Here is a 17,717-nt window from a genome sequence, read left to right as displayed (position 1 = left end):
CTTCAGGGGCAGTGTTATGCACTGTGCCTCTCAGCTGCCCTGGGAATAATATTTTTAAATATGTAAAATACAAAGGATTATAAAAGAAATCAAATATTATTGAAAATAAAAATGTAATTTTTTCCTAATCAAGATCACAGACATCCTAAAATTTGTCTACAGACTTCTAAAGAGACCTAAAAATAGCTTTAAATATATTTTAATTAAATTTTTAGCTAAAAGAATTTACTAAAACACTTTTGCTTAAACCTGTATTATGAATGCTGTAGCAAGAGCTAAACGTAAATTACATTTCTTTGAATGCAGGACATTTTTTTTGTTACCTTGAGTAGTGAGTTGTCCTTCTTGGGCCTGTACACATCTAAGTTCTTCAATGGTTTCTTTAAGAGAATCCCTTTCAGTTCTTAATCTCTGCAGGAACAAAAGACAAGGAAAATTAAGCTTGGAATACAAATTGGGTAATTAGAGTTTGTTGTACAAAATCTATTTGCTGTACTAAAGTAACATTTACGTTACCAAATTATATTCAAAAGAACAGTTAATGCAAACTCAGGTACATTTTATGAAATATAAATTTTTGGGGGCAGCTAGGTGGCACAGTGGTAGAGCACCAGCCCTGGAGTCAGGAGTACTTGAGTTCAAATCTGACCTCAGACACTTAATAATCATCTAGCTGTGTGGCCTTGGGCAAGCCACTTAACCCCATTGCCTTGCAAAAATCTAAATTTCATAGTCCATTTTAAAGCTGATCTTTAATACTTTAACCACAGGATGACAGATTTGGAACTAAGAAGAACTTTTTTTAAAAGTTGTCTAGTCCAAGGGCTGCATTTCTTCACTATGATAGAGGTAGAATTTGAAACAAGGTGCTCTAAAAACTAAGCAGTTTCTTCCTATTGTACCATATTGCTCAGTCAGTGTCTTTGTGCAGAGCCCTGTTTAAATAAGACCTACTTTCTACTTTTACAAAACTTAAACTTCAGTAGGCAGATAGGATACAAACAACACAAATGACCATAGTATATAATATTAAATGATCTGCTGAAGAGAAAATTAGAAAAACAATTTATCTGTGAGATCAGAAGGAGGAAGTCATTGAGAAAAGGTGGTTAGGGGGATGATCTATACACTTTGTGAAGCTAGCCTTCAGAGGGTGTGGAATGATTCAGTAAGGAAAGAGGGAGGGGGAAGACATTACATGTGTACAGATCAGCAAAGGCACAGAGGTGATACTGTACAAGATACTTGTTCAGTAGCAGTGTTCTCTAGTCTGCTAAGATTATGGAAATAATATAAGGATGGAAACATGAGGTGATGCCAGATTATAAATGATTCTGAATGAGCAGATGAGTTGGAACTTTACTTGGTAGGCAAAAGGAACTGACTAAAGATTTCTGAATGGAGGACAATATAGATTTGAATATAAGGATGATAAGCAGTAGGAAAAAGAATGGTCTTGAGGAAGATGGGCAAAAGAATATTTGCCAGAAGCCTATTGTAAAAATCCAGGAAGAGAATGAATTTTTTTTTTTTTTTTTTTTTTTACAAAGAATCACTCACATTAGCTTGAGTGTTAGAAGGGATTTCAGATTATGTGGTATAATTTCTACCTGAATATTCTGTACAAGAGGTCTGAAAGCTTCCAGAAGCAGCTCATTACACTTTTGGATAACTCCCTGTTAGGATGTTTTTCCTTACTTTTTAACTAGATTTGCTTTTCTGTAATTTCTATCCACTGTTCCTAGATGGGCCCTCCAGGGCAGTAGCAACAAGAGTAGAAAGAAGGGAACATATGCAAGACACATTATGTAAGTGTAACTGATACAATAAACCCACAGAGGGTATTGAATTAGAGGAATAAAGAAATATTGACAGAATAAAAAGTAAGAACTGAATTAAGGGAAAACCTAATTTAGAAAATGTTGATCCTGAAGTAACAGTGATTCATTTCAGTGGAACTGTTCTGAAAACAACTAGAGACATGGGTCTGGAACTCAGACATCAGATTATTTAAAAATTCATATTTATACATAAATAGTGGCTGAAGCCAAGAGATAAGGCATTGTGTAGAGAGGAAAAGTAGCGGGGAGAGAGAAAGAGGACTTCCAAGGACAGTTTCATTAAGAAGCCTGGAAAAATGAGAAACTAGAAGAAGGTATGACAAAGTAGTGTAAAATGTAGTGTCGTAAGAATTGAAGAATGTGTGGTATTTCTGAATCTAAAGCTAAAGAGAAGGAGCTGGGTCAGGAAGAAGGAGGACTGAGTATCTTAAGGCATCAAAGATATAAAGGGGCCAACACAACTCAGGACCACTGGATTTGACAATTAGAGAGTCAATGGTGATTTTTGAAGAAAGAAATTCCAGCAGAATGCTAGGAAAGACTTAAGCTAGGTTGTAAGAGGTTGATGAGTAGGGAAGTATAAGACATCTTATATTATGTATTCAATATGAATATTAAGCATTTCATGAGTTGGGAACAGGGAACAAAAGAAAAGTATATATATGTCATACTAAAAAGTCCATCTTAGGATTTAGGAGTTGAACCAGAATGATCTCTAATGTTTCTTCAAACTCTAAAATTCAATTAGTTTTTATCAGATGTTTATGATAACTCATTAGAAGGAGAGCTCTATTACATGACATATCTAGTATTTAGTAATTATGCAAAAACACATTTTGATATGTGATATCTAACATTCTTTAGTAAATGATAAGGCTTTACCTGAAATTTTCAATTAATTTGATTTGTTCACTTTTTTAAAAGAGCAATGCTTGTCTAGATTTCAATTAAGAAAATATAAATTTTAGGGGTCAGCTAAGTGATGCTATGAATAGAGCACTGGCCCTGGAGTCAGGAGGACCTGAGTTCAAATTCAGTCTCAGACACATAATACTTACTTAGCTATGTGACCTTGGGCAAGTCACTTAACCCTATTGCCTTGCAAAAAAAAATTATAAATTTTATAATGTAAATTACAGAAAGCACTGTTATGTTGAAATATATTAATGGTCATCATTTTCTTTATCCATATTATACTTCCACAACACAAGAAACTACACTTCCATACCTGTCACTTCTCAAAGAAAAATATTCATTCCTCAGTAGTACCTACATGTGCCCTAACCTCCTATTATTATGTTAAGCTATATGGGCAGGGACTATATAGTTTTTGCATTGGTATTGATAGTGTGCAACAAATAGTTTACTATGGTTAAACAAAATTTTTTCCATTCTTTTATTTATTAATTTTTAAGTTATTTTCATCCTATTAAAAAAAATAGGAATTACAATCATTCAGTTCCAGGGCAGGAGTTCCAAAGCTGAGTAAATTGAAACAATAAAAGATCTTCTGGTATTGCTAATGTCAAGGCAATTATATTTAAGTAAAGTTTATGTAGAATGTTAAAAAACAAATCTGAAACCTAAAGTCAAAATTAATTTCTCACTGTTTTATTATGTCCTAAATTTCAAGGAAATATAAACCCTGCTATTTTCTTTTTGATTGGAATTATTCTAGGAAAAAAATTAGAACCTAATAATCTTTAAAGAAGTAGCTTTCTAACTGTTCAAAATGAAAAATGTTGACAAAATCCAGATGTTTTAAAGTATGTAATCAATAACTTGTTTACCAAAATTTTCATGACTTGGTAGCATGTACCTATAATAAGAATTAGGTTTAATTTCAATATTGGGAAATTTTACTTCCCTGATTTATCAAATAATTTTGGTGTTGTGGTTTCTTATCACCTTGCTCTCCTTTAACATCAACTGTAGTCAACAGGTGCAAGATAAAACTAGCAAAAAAAGCCATGAAGAGGGAGCTAGGTGACACAGGAGATATAGCACTGCCCAAGAATCAGGAGGACTTGAGTTGAAATCCAGTTTCAAGACACTTGACACTTACTAGCTATATAATGCTGGGTAAGTCACTTAACCCCAAATGCCTCACCAAAGGAAAAAGACCATGAATTTAAAACAGGGAACTTTTCATTGTTAAGAAATCACCATGAGGGTCAGCTAGGTGGCGCAGTGGATAGAGCACCGGCCCTTGGAGCAGGGAGTACCTGAGTTCAAATCCGGTCTCAGACACTTAATAATTACCTAGCTGTGTGGCCTTGGGCAAGCCACTTAACCCCATTTGCCTGGCAAAAAACAAACAAACAAACAAAAAAAAAACAACCTAAAAACAACAACAACAACAACAAAGAAATCACCATGAGGCCTAGAAATATGTCAATGTAGATAGAAGCTTGGGGTGAAATGTGGAAAGGGAAAAAGAAATTTTGATAAGAACAAAAATAGAGTCACAGCATATAGAAATAAGATGAAAAGGAAAAGAGAAAAACAGTCCAGTTTATTTCATCTTCAGGATAGAAGGGCAGGTTGATGAGGGAGAAACCTTCTGAGCAAGGTTTTAAGAGCCTCAAATGAGAAAATAGGGGAAGATTTCCTAATTAAATGAATTTTACTATTCAAGGGAGCTCTTAATTCAGTAATTACCAGAAAATTCCATATTAATATGACCTTAATCTTCCAAAGGCAAGTACATGGAAAGAGATGAAAATTAAACATAAGTAAAAGCAAGAACACATTTTGAAAGTAAAAATAAGTTTATATATGTCATTAAAATTACATACAAACCATATGAAAGAAACAAAAATTTAAATGGCATCATACCAGATAGGGGTAGCATAGGCAACATTAGTAGAAGAGACCAAATACAGAAGAAAGGAAGACACAAAGGAAAGAGAAACTTATTTTTGAGGTTTTCATTTCAGAATTATTCCTTAACTATTAATGTAGCTGCTATTTGATAGCACCCACATTTCATTTCTTATAAAATAACCAGTTAATGAAATATTCTTTTATATAAACATTACTTAAATAAATATAATTACCTTGACATTAGCAATATCAAAAGATTTATTATTATATCAATTTATTCAATTTTGAAACTCCTGTCTCAGGCTGAATAGTTGTGATTCTGGACTGAATGAACACAGATTCACCTAGCCTTCTATATCTAGCCATCTCCTAGAATCTAGGGCCTCCCCTAACCCAGACCTTTCTATTACACAGAATCCATGCTCAAGCTCCAAATTTGAAACTCTTGTTTGGGGAATATCTGAGTACAAACTTACTAAGCTTCTATCTAGGTCAGCTCCCAGACCATGCTTTGTTTCTCATCCTATCAACTCACCCATCATGTTGCCATCTACCCTTGCCATAAACTACAGCTTCCTCACCTGCCTTTGCCATTTCTTGTTCTAGGCACATTAACCAAAGGATTAGCTTCTGGAAAGGCATTATCAGTTAATAAACTGTCTTATGGAATATGCCATTCCCATGACTTCCTAAAAAGAATCTGAATCCAAACACTCTTGCTCCCCATCAGAATGCAAGCTTCCCAAGGATAGGAAGCTTTTCAAATGTATGTATTTTTATTCCCAAGGTTTAGCATAGTGAATTGCACATTGTAAGTGTGAACTCCTAGAGTAGGAACTGTCTTAAATAAGTTTTTCTTAAACTTTTTGGTCTTAGATCCCCTTTATACTCTTAAAAATTACTAAGGTAGGGCAGCTAGATGGCAAAGTGGGTCCTGTGTGACCCTTAATTCCAATTGCCTCCAAGCAAGGACCCCAGCTTTTGTTTATAAGGGTTATAGCTATCAATATATACTTCATTAAAAACTAAAACCAATAAAGCTCTAAGATATTAATTTATTAAAAATAACAATAAATCTATGAATCTATAAATCTATTTATGAAAAAGAGATATATTTTCCAAAACAAAAATTAATGAGAAGAGTTGTATGGTTTTACAAATTTTTCTAAAGTTTTTTTAAGGTCTGGTTTAATAGATATTTAGCTTCTTATATGTGTTTCTGCATTTTTTTTGCTTGAAGTATATTTTAAAAAATCAGATCTCACATGGATATGCAGGTGGAAAAGGGAGGAGTCTTTTAATAATACTTTTTTTTTTTTTGCCAAGGCAATGGGGTTAAGTGGCTTGCCCAAGGCCACACAGCTAAGTAATTATTAAGTGCCAGATTGAACTCAGGTCCTCCTGACTCCAGGGCCAGTGCTCTATTCACTGCACCACCTAGTCGCCTCTTCATATTATACTTTTGAGAATGGCTGCTTTAGACTAAAATCACAACCACTGACTTGGTGGATTAGTCCTAGAGAAATGTCTTGTCTGGGGTCAAAAGCAACAAGACAGGATTTGAACCCAGGTTTTCTTGATTCAATTTCTCACTCTAGCTACCACTGCTTTAATTTACCAGTAATAACAAAAATAAAAGTATACTCACATCCTTTTCTTTTTGAAGACTGTCTACTTTTTCTTTCAGTCGTTTATATTCAAAATCTAATTTATCTGCTTTCTTCGATTCTTCAGATAATCTATTTTGTAGTTCTACTACCTATTACAGAAATAAGAAATTATTAATAAAAGTAATAAAAAACTACAAGTTTTCTTTACATTATAAATCCATAAAGATACTCCCCCTCCCCCACATCTATACCCTTCTTAAATATTATTTCTCAATCAAATGTGTACCGTAAGAGAGTCTAGTTTAAACCAAAAGCATTTGGCGAAATAGGTGAACATATTTGTTAGAAAATAAGAGCCCCTTTAGAAGACTGTTACCTATTATTCTAATTTATATTTAAAGAGGTTTCACAAAAACCTTCTGACTTAGGTAGGCATATAATATAACTACTATTTTAAGGATGATAAAACTGAGGCTCAAAGACTAAAGTAATTTTCTGCTGCTTTGTGCATGAAGTCTGAAAGACAATCCCCCCACACTTCCCAGCTATGTAACCATGAACAAATCATGTGAGCAAATCAACATACATTAATTCATATGGCAATTAATCACTGATCTTCCCTTTCAAGAATATACTAATCATTTAGTTACTCTACACAGAGAAAGCAGGTGAAAAACTGCAGTGTCACAAGTTTGGGTGAACAGCAAGAAGCCCATGTAGATAGTAAGATGATCATAGGCTCAAATTCTCTGATCTCTAGTTTTCTAATCTATCCTCTAAATGGGGGATAATATTGTAAGGCTCAAATGAGAATGTATCCAAAGTGCTTCCTCAACAGTGAACTTTTATAAAGAGGCCATTTAATCAATTAACACTTTATTGAGGGCTTACTAACTGTGCTAGGTGATGGGAATACAAATGTAATAAATTAAGTAAGTCTTGCTTAAAAGGAGCTACAGTTTAATAAGTGAGACAATAAGAACATATAAGTTTGTAGAAAATAATAAAAATATACAGAATTTTCATTATTAGTACACTATGCTTGAAACCAGAAAGGACAAAGAAACTGACAAACCAAGGTGCTTATGAATTTAATATACACAGTCTCAGAGAGCTAACCAGAACAAGGAAACAGAGATCAGGGTATAAGAATTTACTGGATAGATTCAATTCTATCCTAAATAATACCCTGGGTTTGTAAAAAAGCTATTTATTATAGAGTTATGGAAATCAGGAACAGCACATTAAAAAATTAAATTTAGCAGGAATTGTCTTGAAAATGAGCACTGTGATAAAAAAGCAAAATTTGTCTGCATGAATAAACTACTACAAAAGAACAATCTCTCACCTGTCTCTTGTACGTTTCAAGCTGACTGCGAGCTGCATTGGCTTTCCTTAACTCCTCCTCTAGACTGACGGTATTCTGCATGTACATTGTGTTCTTCTCTTCTAAGAGTTTCACCTGCCGCCTTAAATCACCAAGATCTTCTAGTTTCTTTTTATACGATTCTACTTGGCCTTCAAGTTTAGCCACTTTATCAGAAGAATGCCTGGGTGAAATTGGGAATTAAAAATCATTTCCATGTGAACCCTTTTTAAAATTAGCTTTTTTCCCTTTAGTTATTATTTTTTTCTACAGGTAAAGATAAGTTTTCAACATTAATGTAAAATTTTCTCCCTCCTCTCTTCCCCCCCCCAAGACAGCAAACAATCTGATATAGATCATGTTATACATATATCCATAGATTATCAGTAAAAGAAGAATAAGAACAAAAGGGAGAAACCATGAGAAAGAAAAAGCAATAAAAACAAATGAAAATAGTATGCTTTGATCTGCATTCAGACTCCATAATTTTTTCTCTGTTTGATGCACACCAATCTTGCCCTATCTGAATTGCCCAGAATTCTGTCTATAGAATTTCAGTGTTAGGAAAGGCTGCAGTGAACACCCTATATATCTAATGGCAATTTGTATTTAAAAAAAAGAATCCTCGCTCAACCAAGTCCACAGGACAAATGCACCTCCTCCTGAGGTGGCCCATTTGAGTTTTATGCTGCACTAGCTGCCTTATATGGAGGATAAATGTGTGTCTCTCAACTTCTACCCATTGTTTCTACTTCTGCCCTCTTAGTAAGACACTCTTCTGTGTGACAGTTAAACACCTGAATCAGACAATCATCAGGCCTCTCTGAAGAATTTCCTACTCTAGGATAAACATTTTCAGTTAGTATAACCAGTCCTCATATGGAATAGACTCAAAGTCTTTCAGCCATTCCAGCTGCCGGCTCTTGGACGTTCCACATCTTATCAATGGCCTTCACCATAATATGGATAATGGAAGACACATTTCCAGAGCTGATAAAACCAGTATTAAGGGCAGAGGGACTATTAGCTTATACTTCTGAAATTAAATTGAGGCACAAAATTCAAAACACATTAATGTATTGAAAAGGTTAATAATCATTAATGAAAGGAGTCTTGACTCTTCAGTCTGTCAAAAAACCACAAGTTTGGGCTTACAAGCTTTCATAAAGCTTTAGGAAGTACAAGAGAACAAAGAATGGGGAGCATAAAATAAAATGACTAATAATAAAGAATCATAGATAGTGGAAAAACAATATGATTGGATGCAAGTCAGATGAAGGACTAGCAAAAATCCCTTCTTCCATCTTGTTGCTATGGAAAATTCAAAGCTGGTGTCCACCTAAATGGTTAAGAGTCACAGTGATAATCGTCCACTTTCCTGAAGGATGGCAAGCACTGAAGAGATAACAGCCTTCCTGATGCCAATCTGCATCCCTTAAAGATTGTTATCAAGACTAACAGATCTCCCTAAATTGTAAATAGAAAGTAAGATATGTAGAGAAAATATATTTCTTTGAATTAAGGTGATTTATGGGACAACTTAAGAGAGGAAGCAGAACCTCTGAAGATAGCTCAGAGATAAAGAAACATGGCTTAGACGATTTTAAAACATATTTCTTAGTTGCCATACCAGCCAAACTGCTGCAGATTAATCTCTAATTGTTTTAGATGAGTCTCTTTAGTCCTGTACAAGATCTAGAGAATTAATTGTGTCAAGTAACTTCTTTTGTATTTTCCCAGCCCAGGTCAAGTCTAGCTGCTCAGTGATGAGCACAAAGAAGGCACTTACAATGGGTAAAACTTGCTAGTTGGTCAAGCAACTAAGAGGTTCAAAGTCTCTATGGGTCTGCAAACAGCAGCTTACCTAAGAACATCTATTTCATCTTTCAAAGACTGAGCTTCATCTGCCAAAGTGGTTAGTTCTTCGTTTTGTTGCCGGAGTTCAGAGATTTCTTTGTCTAATTCTTCACAGCGTATTCGATAATCATCTTTGGCTGCTTCTAGTCTGGAAATCAAGACAAAATAAACTAAACATTATTTACTTCCCAAAATTTCCTTTGTCCATAGTGGAAAACTATAATTTAATTCAATTTAACATGCATAGGGAAAGATAAGAAAAGAAAAAAATTATCCTCCATCAAAATCTCCCCACTCAATAGACAGAGATGAAATTCTTTCTCCTTCATCAGCAAATATGAAAAAAGATACTACTGGATGAAAAGGGGTTTAGATCACTTAAAATAAAATTATTGCTCTTGAATGGATATATATATATATATATATATCCATTCAAGAGCAATAATTTTATTATATATATATATATGCTTAAATAGCATTTTCCTAAAGACTCTAAATTTAATTTTTAATAGAAATTGTCCTGGAAAAGAATATAAAGCTAATGCTTTAGCTATATGATGTTAAAGGAATATGTTAGCTACTGAGTCTTTACACAACTGTGATATAATCAAAATAATGAAATCAGAGTACTACTGTAACATACAACTTAAAGGGTATTCCTGAAAGTCAGATTCAGGTGCCTAATGATGAAATCAATAAGATAGAGATCTCTCTACAAGGCATTTTAACAAAAAAGTAAAAAGTGCAAAGAAAATAATTGCCTTCTTAAGTATTTAAAACTATCTTCTTTCAGATGTCTATGTTAGTAAAGAAGACACTTCCCTTCCTGGCTTCTCTCTGGACTTCACTACCATGATTCAGGAGCTTTCAACCCTTAATACAGCTGTCCTTCATGTCAGTGCCCTCTTCTCACTGGTGAGTCCTTTTCTAGAACTTCCATTTTGATGATGCCCTTTTTTGTCTAATCTTTTCTCTCTAGAATGTAAGCTCCTTAAGGGCAGGGACTGTTTTTTTTCCTTTATACTTGTATTTGTATCATCAGCACTTACAATTTATTTACTATGTATCTAGCTGCATAAAACCTTCATGTTTTATAATGAGAATCCAATACAGAAAAATCTTAATTTATTTTTAATTTTTATGGAAGTAGTAAGTTTAAAATAATACTAGAATTTACTGTTAATTCTGGGTTAGGGATAGAAAACTCCTTGTCAGTAAAACTTCGTCCAAAATATGCCACTTTTGTTTGAGAGAGTTGTCTATAGCACTAAGAGATTAAGGGACTTGAACCCAGATGATTACTAGTTTGAGAGTCTGTTTTCTACCCAATATGTACAATGCCTCTTTTTTTTTTAAGGTTTTTGCAAGGCAGATGGGGTTAAGTGGCTTGCCCAAGGCCACACGGCTAGGTAATTATTAAGTGTCCAAGACCGGATTTGAACCCAGGTACTCCTGACTCCAGGGCCGGTGCTTTATCCACTGCGCCACCTAGCCGCCCCATTACAATGCCTCTTAATAGTGTTATTTGACACTTTTATTGTTGATAGTAATAAAAACTCCATAGAAGACTGGCTTTAGACAGAACTGAGTTCAAATTCTGCATATGGCTAAACTTACTAGCTAGGTGGCTTCAGTTTCCTCATCTGTTAAGTTGGGATAACTGATTCACTTAACAGGGTCATTATGAGGCTTAAAGGAGATGTTATATGGAAGGTACCATATAAACTTTAAAGCACTGTAAATTATTGTTTATATTGGAGGGTTACATAATATTATTCCTATCTTACAAATGGAGAACTGAGGTCGGGGAGAAGAGGTTAAGTGACTTGCCCTAGGATCTGAGCATAGGTTTTTAAAAGCTGGGTTCCTCATCTTATTTACAAAACATAGGTTAAAGACATTAGGTTTAGAGTTGGAACCTCCCCAGAGCCTAGTTCTGAGAAAGACAATCTTCTTAAGTCCTCATAAAATCAAAGACCATCTTACATGCCCTTATCGTGATGGGAACTTAAACAATACCATGGCACAGAGATGCAGACTACAATTTGGTTACAATACAAAATAACCAAAAAGTCTTAGTATAAATAGATATAGATAGACGGTAATAGCTATAAAGAGCATAGATGTATCTATAGAAGGTATAGAGAGAAGTTATGAGCAAACCTGGTCCATATTTCATGAGGTTTGGGGTCTTTTTAATATCCTCAATTCAACTCAACTAATATTAAGCTTTTACTTGTGCATAAAGTGAAGTGAGGGGAGAGGAAGATGAAGATTAGTTTCAGACTTCAAAGAACTTAAGATTGAATGTGAAGATACAATTAGTATAAAAAAAAAACTAAAACTAACAAAATACCATAGTTAGAGTACACAAATGTATGAGATGGTAGCTAGATGACACAGTAGATACAGCACCAGTCCTTGAGTCAGGAGGACCTGAGTTCAAATCTGGCCTGAAACACTTGCCATTTTCTAGCTGTCTGACCTTAGCCGTAACCCTATATAGCCTTGAGAGTTAAAAAAAAGTACTCAAGAAAGTAAACTAGAAAAGACAAGTATAATCTCAGGGAAAACTTTGGGTGGGTGAGGTGGTGACTTGAAGGAAAGGGACTGACAATTCTAGGTAGAGGAAACACTATGTATAAAGGTAGGAAAGGATAAGTTATGTATAAGGGAGGATTAGTTCTTTATCAACCCAGCTATAGATTATCATAAAGTCAGGAACTTGGTCTGTGGAGAAATAGAGGGTTTTGATATGAATACCATTATCATGGAAACAGACTTCTATTTCAGTTAAAACAGAAAGTTAATTTTTTCTTTGTCTCAATTCCTTTAAGTCCTTGTTACTGTTATCTACTTGATTCCATGGTTGATAAAATAGAGAAGTCTTATTTCTGAAAAGTAGATTAGTAGACTGAAAAGGTTAAAATTAAAGGAAGCTAGCTGATACTATTTCTAGGGGAAGAGAGATGGTATATTAAACTCTTTTAAGAGGAAGAGAGAGAGAGAGAGAGAGAGAGAGAGAGAGAGAGAGAGAGAGAAAGAGAAAGCTTTCTTAAAAGAAAACATTTGTTTTCAGTATTTATTAAAGTTCTTGCTTATGAGCAAGATATTTATTTTACCTCAATTTTCTTTTTTCCCTATCACATTCAGAGGTTCACAGACTTAGCTGAGTGACTTAACTTTGGATATCCATCCCCTTCTACCTCCTCACTTTCCAGTTTCCTTTAATGTGTCTTCTCCCATTAGATTTTAAGTTTCTTCAAGGGTGGGATTGTCTTTTTTCTTATTATCTGTATCTTTTGTGCTCAGCACAATGCCTGGCACCACAAAGTAGGTGCTTAATAAATGTTTATCAAATTGAACAGATTTAGAAGAGACTTTAAGTAATCAATCAGGAGGAGATAGAGAGGTGAAATGCCTTACCTAAACTCATCTCTGACTAAACATCCAGGGCTCTTTCAATGGACCATGCTGCCTCTCAATTCTCTCAATTATACATTTTGGTGTACAGACCATTTTACTCAATCTCTCAAATTCTGTAGATTGCAATACTTAATACATGTTTGCTGAAGTCAACTGAATTCAGTTTGGTTGGGGTATAGTAGAGAATCTGGAAGAAGAAAAAGCTAGAAAAGAACTTACTGTTGTACTGACTGCTAAGAACAAAAAAATTCTCTTGGGAATTGAATTGAAATGTGTAGCATAGCTCCCAAAAGGATAAAAAAGAAAGGAGATAGGCCATTTTTTTAAAGGGGACTATGATGGATGCTCTTATTGTGAATGATGGCAACCTGAAAAGATATCACATGACATATATATCTGTGTCCTTATGTCAGAGCTAATGAAACTTTTAACTTCTACAATGCCTTCATTAACATTTAATCTTTGTAATTCTATATCATTCTATTAAAAAATTTTTTTTAAATTTATTTAAGGCAATGAGGTTAAATGACTTGCCCAAGGTCACACAGCTAGGTAATTATTAAATATCTGAGTCCAGATTTGAACTCAGGTATTCCTGACTCCAAGGCTGGTGGGTCTATCCACTTGTACCACCTAGCTGCCCCCCCATATCATTCTAATTATGTGCATAAGGATATAGTTTTGCTTTTTAGAATTATGTGGCAGCAATACCACTACTGGGTCTATAACCTGAAGAGATGATGAAAAAGGGTAAAAATATCACTTGTACAAAAATATTTATAGCTGCCCTGTTTGTGGTAGCAAAGAATTGGAAATCAAGTAAATGTCCTTCAATTGGGGAATGGCTTAGCAAACTGTGGTATATGTATGTCATGGAACACTACTGTTCTATTAGAAACCAGGAGGGACGGGATTTCAGGGAAGCCTGGAGGGATTTGCATGAACTGATGCTGAGTGAGAGGAGCAGAAAAACACTGTATACCCTAACAGCAACATGGGGGTGATGTTTAACCTTGAAGGACTCGCTCATTCCATCAGTGCAACAATCGGGAACAATTTTGGGCTGTCTGCAAAGGAGAGTGCCATCTGTATCCAGATAAGGAGCTGTGGAGTTTGAACAAAGTTTAAGGACTATTCCCTTTAATTTAGAAAAAAAACCCCAGATATCTTATTGTCTGATCTTGTTACCTCTTAGACTTCTTGTCTCTTCCTTAAGGATATGATTTCTCTCTCATCACACTCAATTTGGATCAAGGTACAACATGGAAACAAAGTAAAGACTGACAGATTGCTTTCTGTGGGGAGGGGTGGGGGGAGGAAAGTAAGATTGGGGGGGAAATTGTAAAACTCAAATAATATCTTTAAGGTCTCTTTTCTTTTCTCAATAATAATAATACCACAGATAATGTATTTTTATACATTATCTGTGTATAAGAACCCCCCGGCAACAAACAACCCTTGGAACCTTGCATCATAGACAGGACCCTCCAATGCTTCCTGAGCGAATCAAAGGATGTGCCCCTGGTCAGATTCTCATTTACCCTTAACAAACTGCTGTACTCAAAGACTTCCAAGTGTACATCTGAAAGAGGAGGCAGTGGATTACACTTTGAATGACTATTCTAGATACCCCCCAAAAGAAAGGAAAATCTCTACTAATTATCAAGGATTAGCTTTCTCTTCAACAAAGTCATCTTTTGCTGTCATATACCCCCAATCTGTGGAACTGCTATACTAGCACTCCACTCCATATGAATATTTGGACATCTGTAGAATTTTCATTCCCATTGCCACATGGCTGAAAATAATATTTTAAAATAGATCTTCTTTGCATAAGTTTCCTTTTCCCTTCATACCCTTTATTTGAATTAAAATACAATAACTCCTAGGGAGAGATATTTCATACCAAATGAAAGAAATGGAAATGAAGGGTGACTCTTAATTATGTCCTGCATCTTCTCTTATTTATATGTGCTCTCTTCCTCCTCTGAATTCCTGCCCTACCTGTACTATTAAGATATCATTTATCATATACCACTTATCAAGAGCTTCATACAGGGGCAGCTAGGTGGCACAGTGCATAAAGCACTGGCCCTGGAGTCAGGAGTACCTGGATTCAAATCCAGGCTCAGACATTTAATAATTACCTAGCTGTGTGGCCTTGGGCAAGCCACTTAACCCCATTTGCCTTGCAAAAACCTAAAAATAAAAAACAAAACCCCCCACAAAAACAAAAGCTCCATACAGAAATAAAAATCTTGATTCTGGTCAAATAAAAATTCCTGCACTCTTCTCCCTTTTTACCTGAATGTTTCTTCCTGGAGCTGTTCTAATTGAGTCTGAAGCTGAAGATGTCTTCGGCCAGCTGGACTGTTAGGATCTTCTATTGAATCAGATTGGTTCAATCTTTCCATTAATATCTGATTTTCTGCAAGTAAACTACTTTTTTCTTCCTGCAATGCTGCAACCTATTAAAGTAAAAAGGAAGAAAGATATAAATTTCAACTGCAGCATCATTATAACATGTGAGAGGACTGAAGGTTATATCTTATGAGGATAGGTAAGGATACTGGCTTAGGAGAAGAAAACATTTAAGAGGGGATATGTTAGCTAACTTTGTAAGGAAATCGAAATCAAGAGGTTAAATAATTTGTCTGTGCTCATATGCCTAGTTATTGTTAATGAGATCCAGACTGGATCTGAACTTGGGTCTCTACTAAATCTAAAGTGTACTTCATGGCTGTTTGAAGATCATCTATGAAGCTCTCTTATCACTTTTTTTCTTTTTAGGGTTTTTTTTTTTTGCAAGGGAAATGGGGTTAAGTGGCTTGCCCAAGGCCACACAGCTAGGTAATTATTAAGTGTCTGAGGCCAGATTTGAACTCCGGTCCTCCTGACTCTAGGGCCGGTGCTCTATCCACTGAGCCACCTAGCCGCCCCCTCTCATCATTCTTGCAGTAGCATTAATTATTATTAATGCTGAGGCTAATTTTAAAGATTAGTCATAACAGTAGTTCAGTTAATGTGTTTGCCAGGTGGCTTGGTAGATAGAGTGCTAAACTTGGAATCAGGAAGACTAAAGTTCAAGTCATGTCTCAGAAATTACAATGTGAAAGCAAGCAAGTCATTTAGTCTTTCTAGGTTTCATTTTCTTCATCTGCAAAATGGGAATAATAACAAAAATTTCAGGATTATCATGAAATAATATATTTAAAGTTCTATATAATGGTAGCTATTATTATTATTATTATTATTTTAAATCTAAATGAAAAAGTAGAATGAGAGAAATTATACATCTATATAAAATCTTTACAACTATGTAAAAAGTCTTAAGGAGTATGAACATTGGGCAGAAGATTTAGTCACATTCAGTGCAAAGGCATGAGAAAGAGCCTGCCAACTAGTCATATGAACATATGATATATAATCATATGCAAGCATGTATACTCAAATATATAAATTTTTAAATTTAAAATTGAATAAGCAGAGTAGAAAGAAGGTGGGGAGGATTTCATTCTATTGACTGCTAATCATAGAAACTCAAAGTTGAAAGAGACTTCAGAAGCCATATAATGAAACCTAATCCTGAATGAGAAACTGCTCTACAACTTAGACAAGCAGTTCCTGAGGCTTTCCTTAAAGATTTCCAGTGTGAACACTTGAGAGGGGATACCTATGACCTCCTGAGACAGTGCACTCTATCTCTGTATAGCTCTATTTGTTAGGAAGTTTTTCCTAATATCAACTTAGAGCAAACACCTGGCAACTTCCACTAAATATTTCATTAGGGTTAATTTAAAATATTGGTACTTTAAACTTTTCACCAAAGTTGATCCTTTACCTGCATGTCCAATTCATGGCATCTCTGTGCAATCTCTTCTTTTGCTGCTAAAGCTTCATTCAGTTCCTCTGTGGTTTTCTTCAACTAGTTAAATGAAATTAAACAACAACAAGACAGTCCATTATTAGGATCAAATGGAGTAAACTCTGGGATTCAAAACAGTCATCTACTAGAAATATGTTTTCCTCCTCATTTCCAAAATTAAACCAATTCTTTTCAAAAAACAAAAAGAGTTCATAAACTTAATTGTTTTACTGAGGATTATGTCTCATTTTTTCCACTCTTAATCATGTATCAATTTTCTAATGAACCTTTTTTGTATCAAAATCATTTAGACCTTAATTTGCCTTTATTCTTATACTAAAAACATAATAGGACTCCTCTGAATTATGCTTCATTTTTACTTACAGCTAAGCCAAAACTTCCAAAAAAATTTACTCTATCAACCCATATATCTGAGAAAGTACAGCCACATACTCAAGTCTCAAACAAATCAACAATAGCTCAAGTTGACATTATAAATCAAGTCTCTACAATGTGTGTGTGTGTGTGTGTGTGTGTGTGTGTGTGTATTTTTTTTTCTTTTTTGCAAGGCAATGGGGTTAAGTGGCTTGCCCAATGCTACCCAGCTAGGTAATTATTAAATGACTGATGGCAGATTTGAACTCAGGTACTCCTGACCCCAGGGCTGGCGCTCTATCCACTGCGTCACCAAGAAATATTCAGACATGACAAAGAAAATGAAAATAAAGACAGGAAACCTTGGGGAATGAAGGAGAAGGCAAGAAGACAACAGAAAAGCAAAACTTAGCCAATTCTGCCTCTGACTTTTCTTGCCCATAATATCCTTGATTACAAAGACTTACAAAAGATACAAAGGATTACAAACATTTGCTCAGAGTTTTTAAATGCTATAAAACAGAGAATAAAATTTAGACCTTATTAAAGAT

General features: G+C 34.8%; 1 protein-coding gene across 2 annotated transcripts in view; it reads right to left on the bottom strand.

Moving 5' to 3' along the window:
- HOOK3 (hook microtubule tethering protein 3) overlaps positions 1 to 17,717 on the bottom strand; it is a 111,116-nt gene that overhangs the window by 33,528 nt on the left and 59,871 nt on the right. For both annotated transcript variants that reach the window (XM_074209056.1, XM_074209057.1), the window contains exons 8-13: positions 16,768 to 16,851; positions 15,231 to 15,394; positions 9,508 to 9,648; positions 7,626 to 7,827; positions 6,316 to 6,426; positions 324 to 411 (exon numbers count right to left, since the gene is read on the bottom strand). In XM_074209056.1, coding sequence (XP_074065157.1) covers positions 324 to 411; positions 6,316 to 6,426; positions 7,626 to 7,827; positions 9,508 to 9,648; positions 15,231 to 15,394; positions 16,768 to 16,851 — 790 coding nt within the window. The remainder of the gene's footprint in view (positions 1 to 323; positions 412 to 6,315; positions 6,427 to 7,625; positions 7,828 to 9,507; positions 9,649 to 15,230; positions 15,395 to 16,767; positions 16,852 to 17,717) is intronic.

Source organism: Macrotis lagotis, chromosome 1, assembly GCF_037893015.1.
Source record: "Macrotis lagotis isolate mMagLag1 chromosome 1, bilby.v1.9.chrom.fasta, whole genome shotgun sequence".
Lineage (NCBI taxonomy): Eukaryota > Metazoa > Chordata > Mammalia > Peramelemorphia > Peramelidae > Macrotis > Macrotis lagotis.
This window is presented reverse-complemented; position numbering and strand designations above follow the sequence as displayed.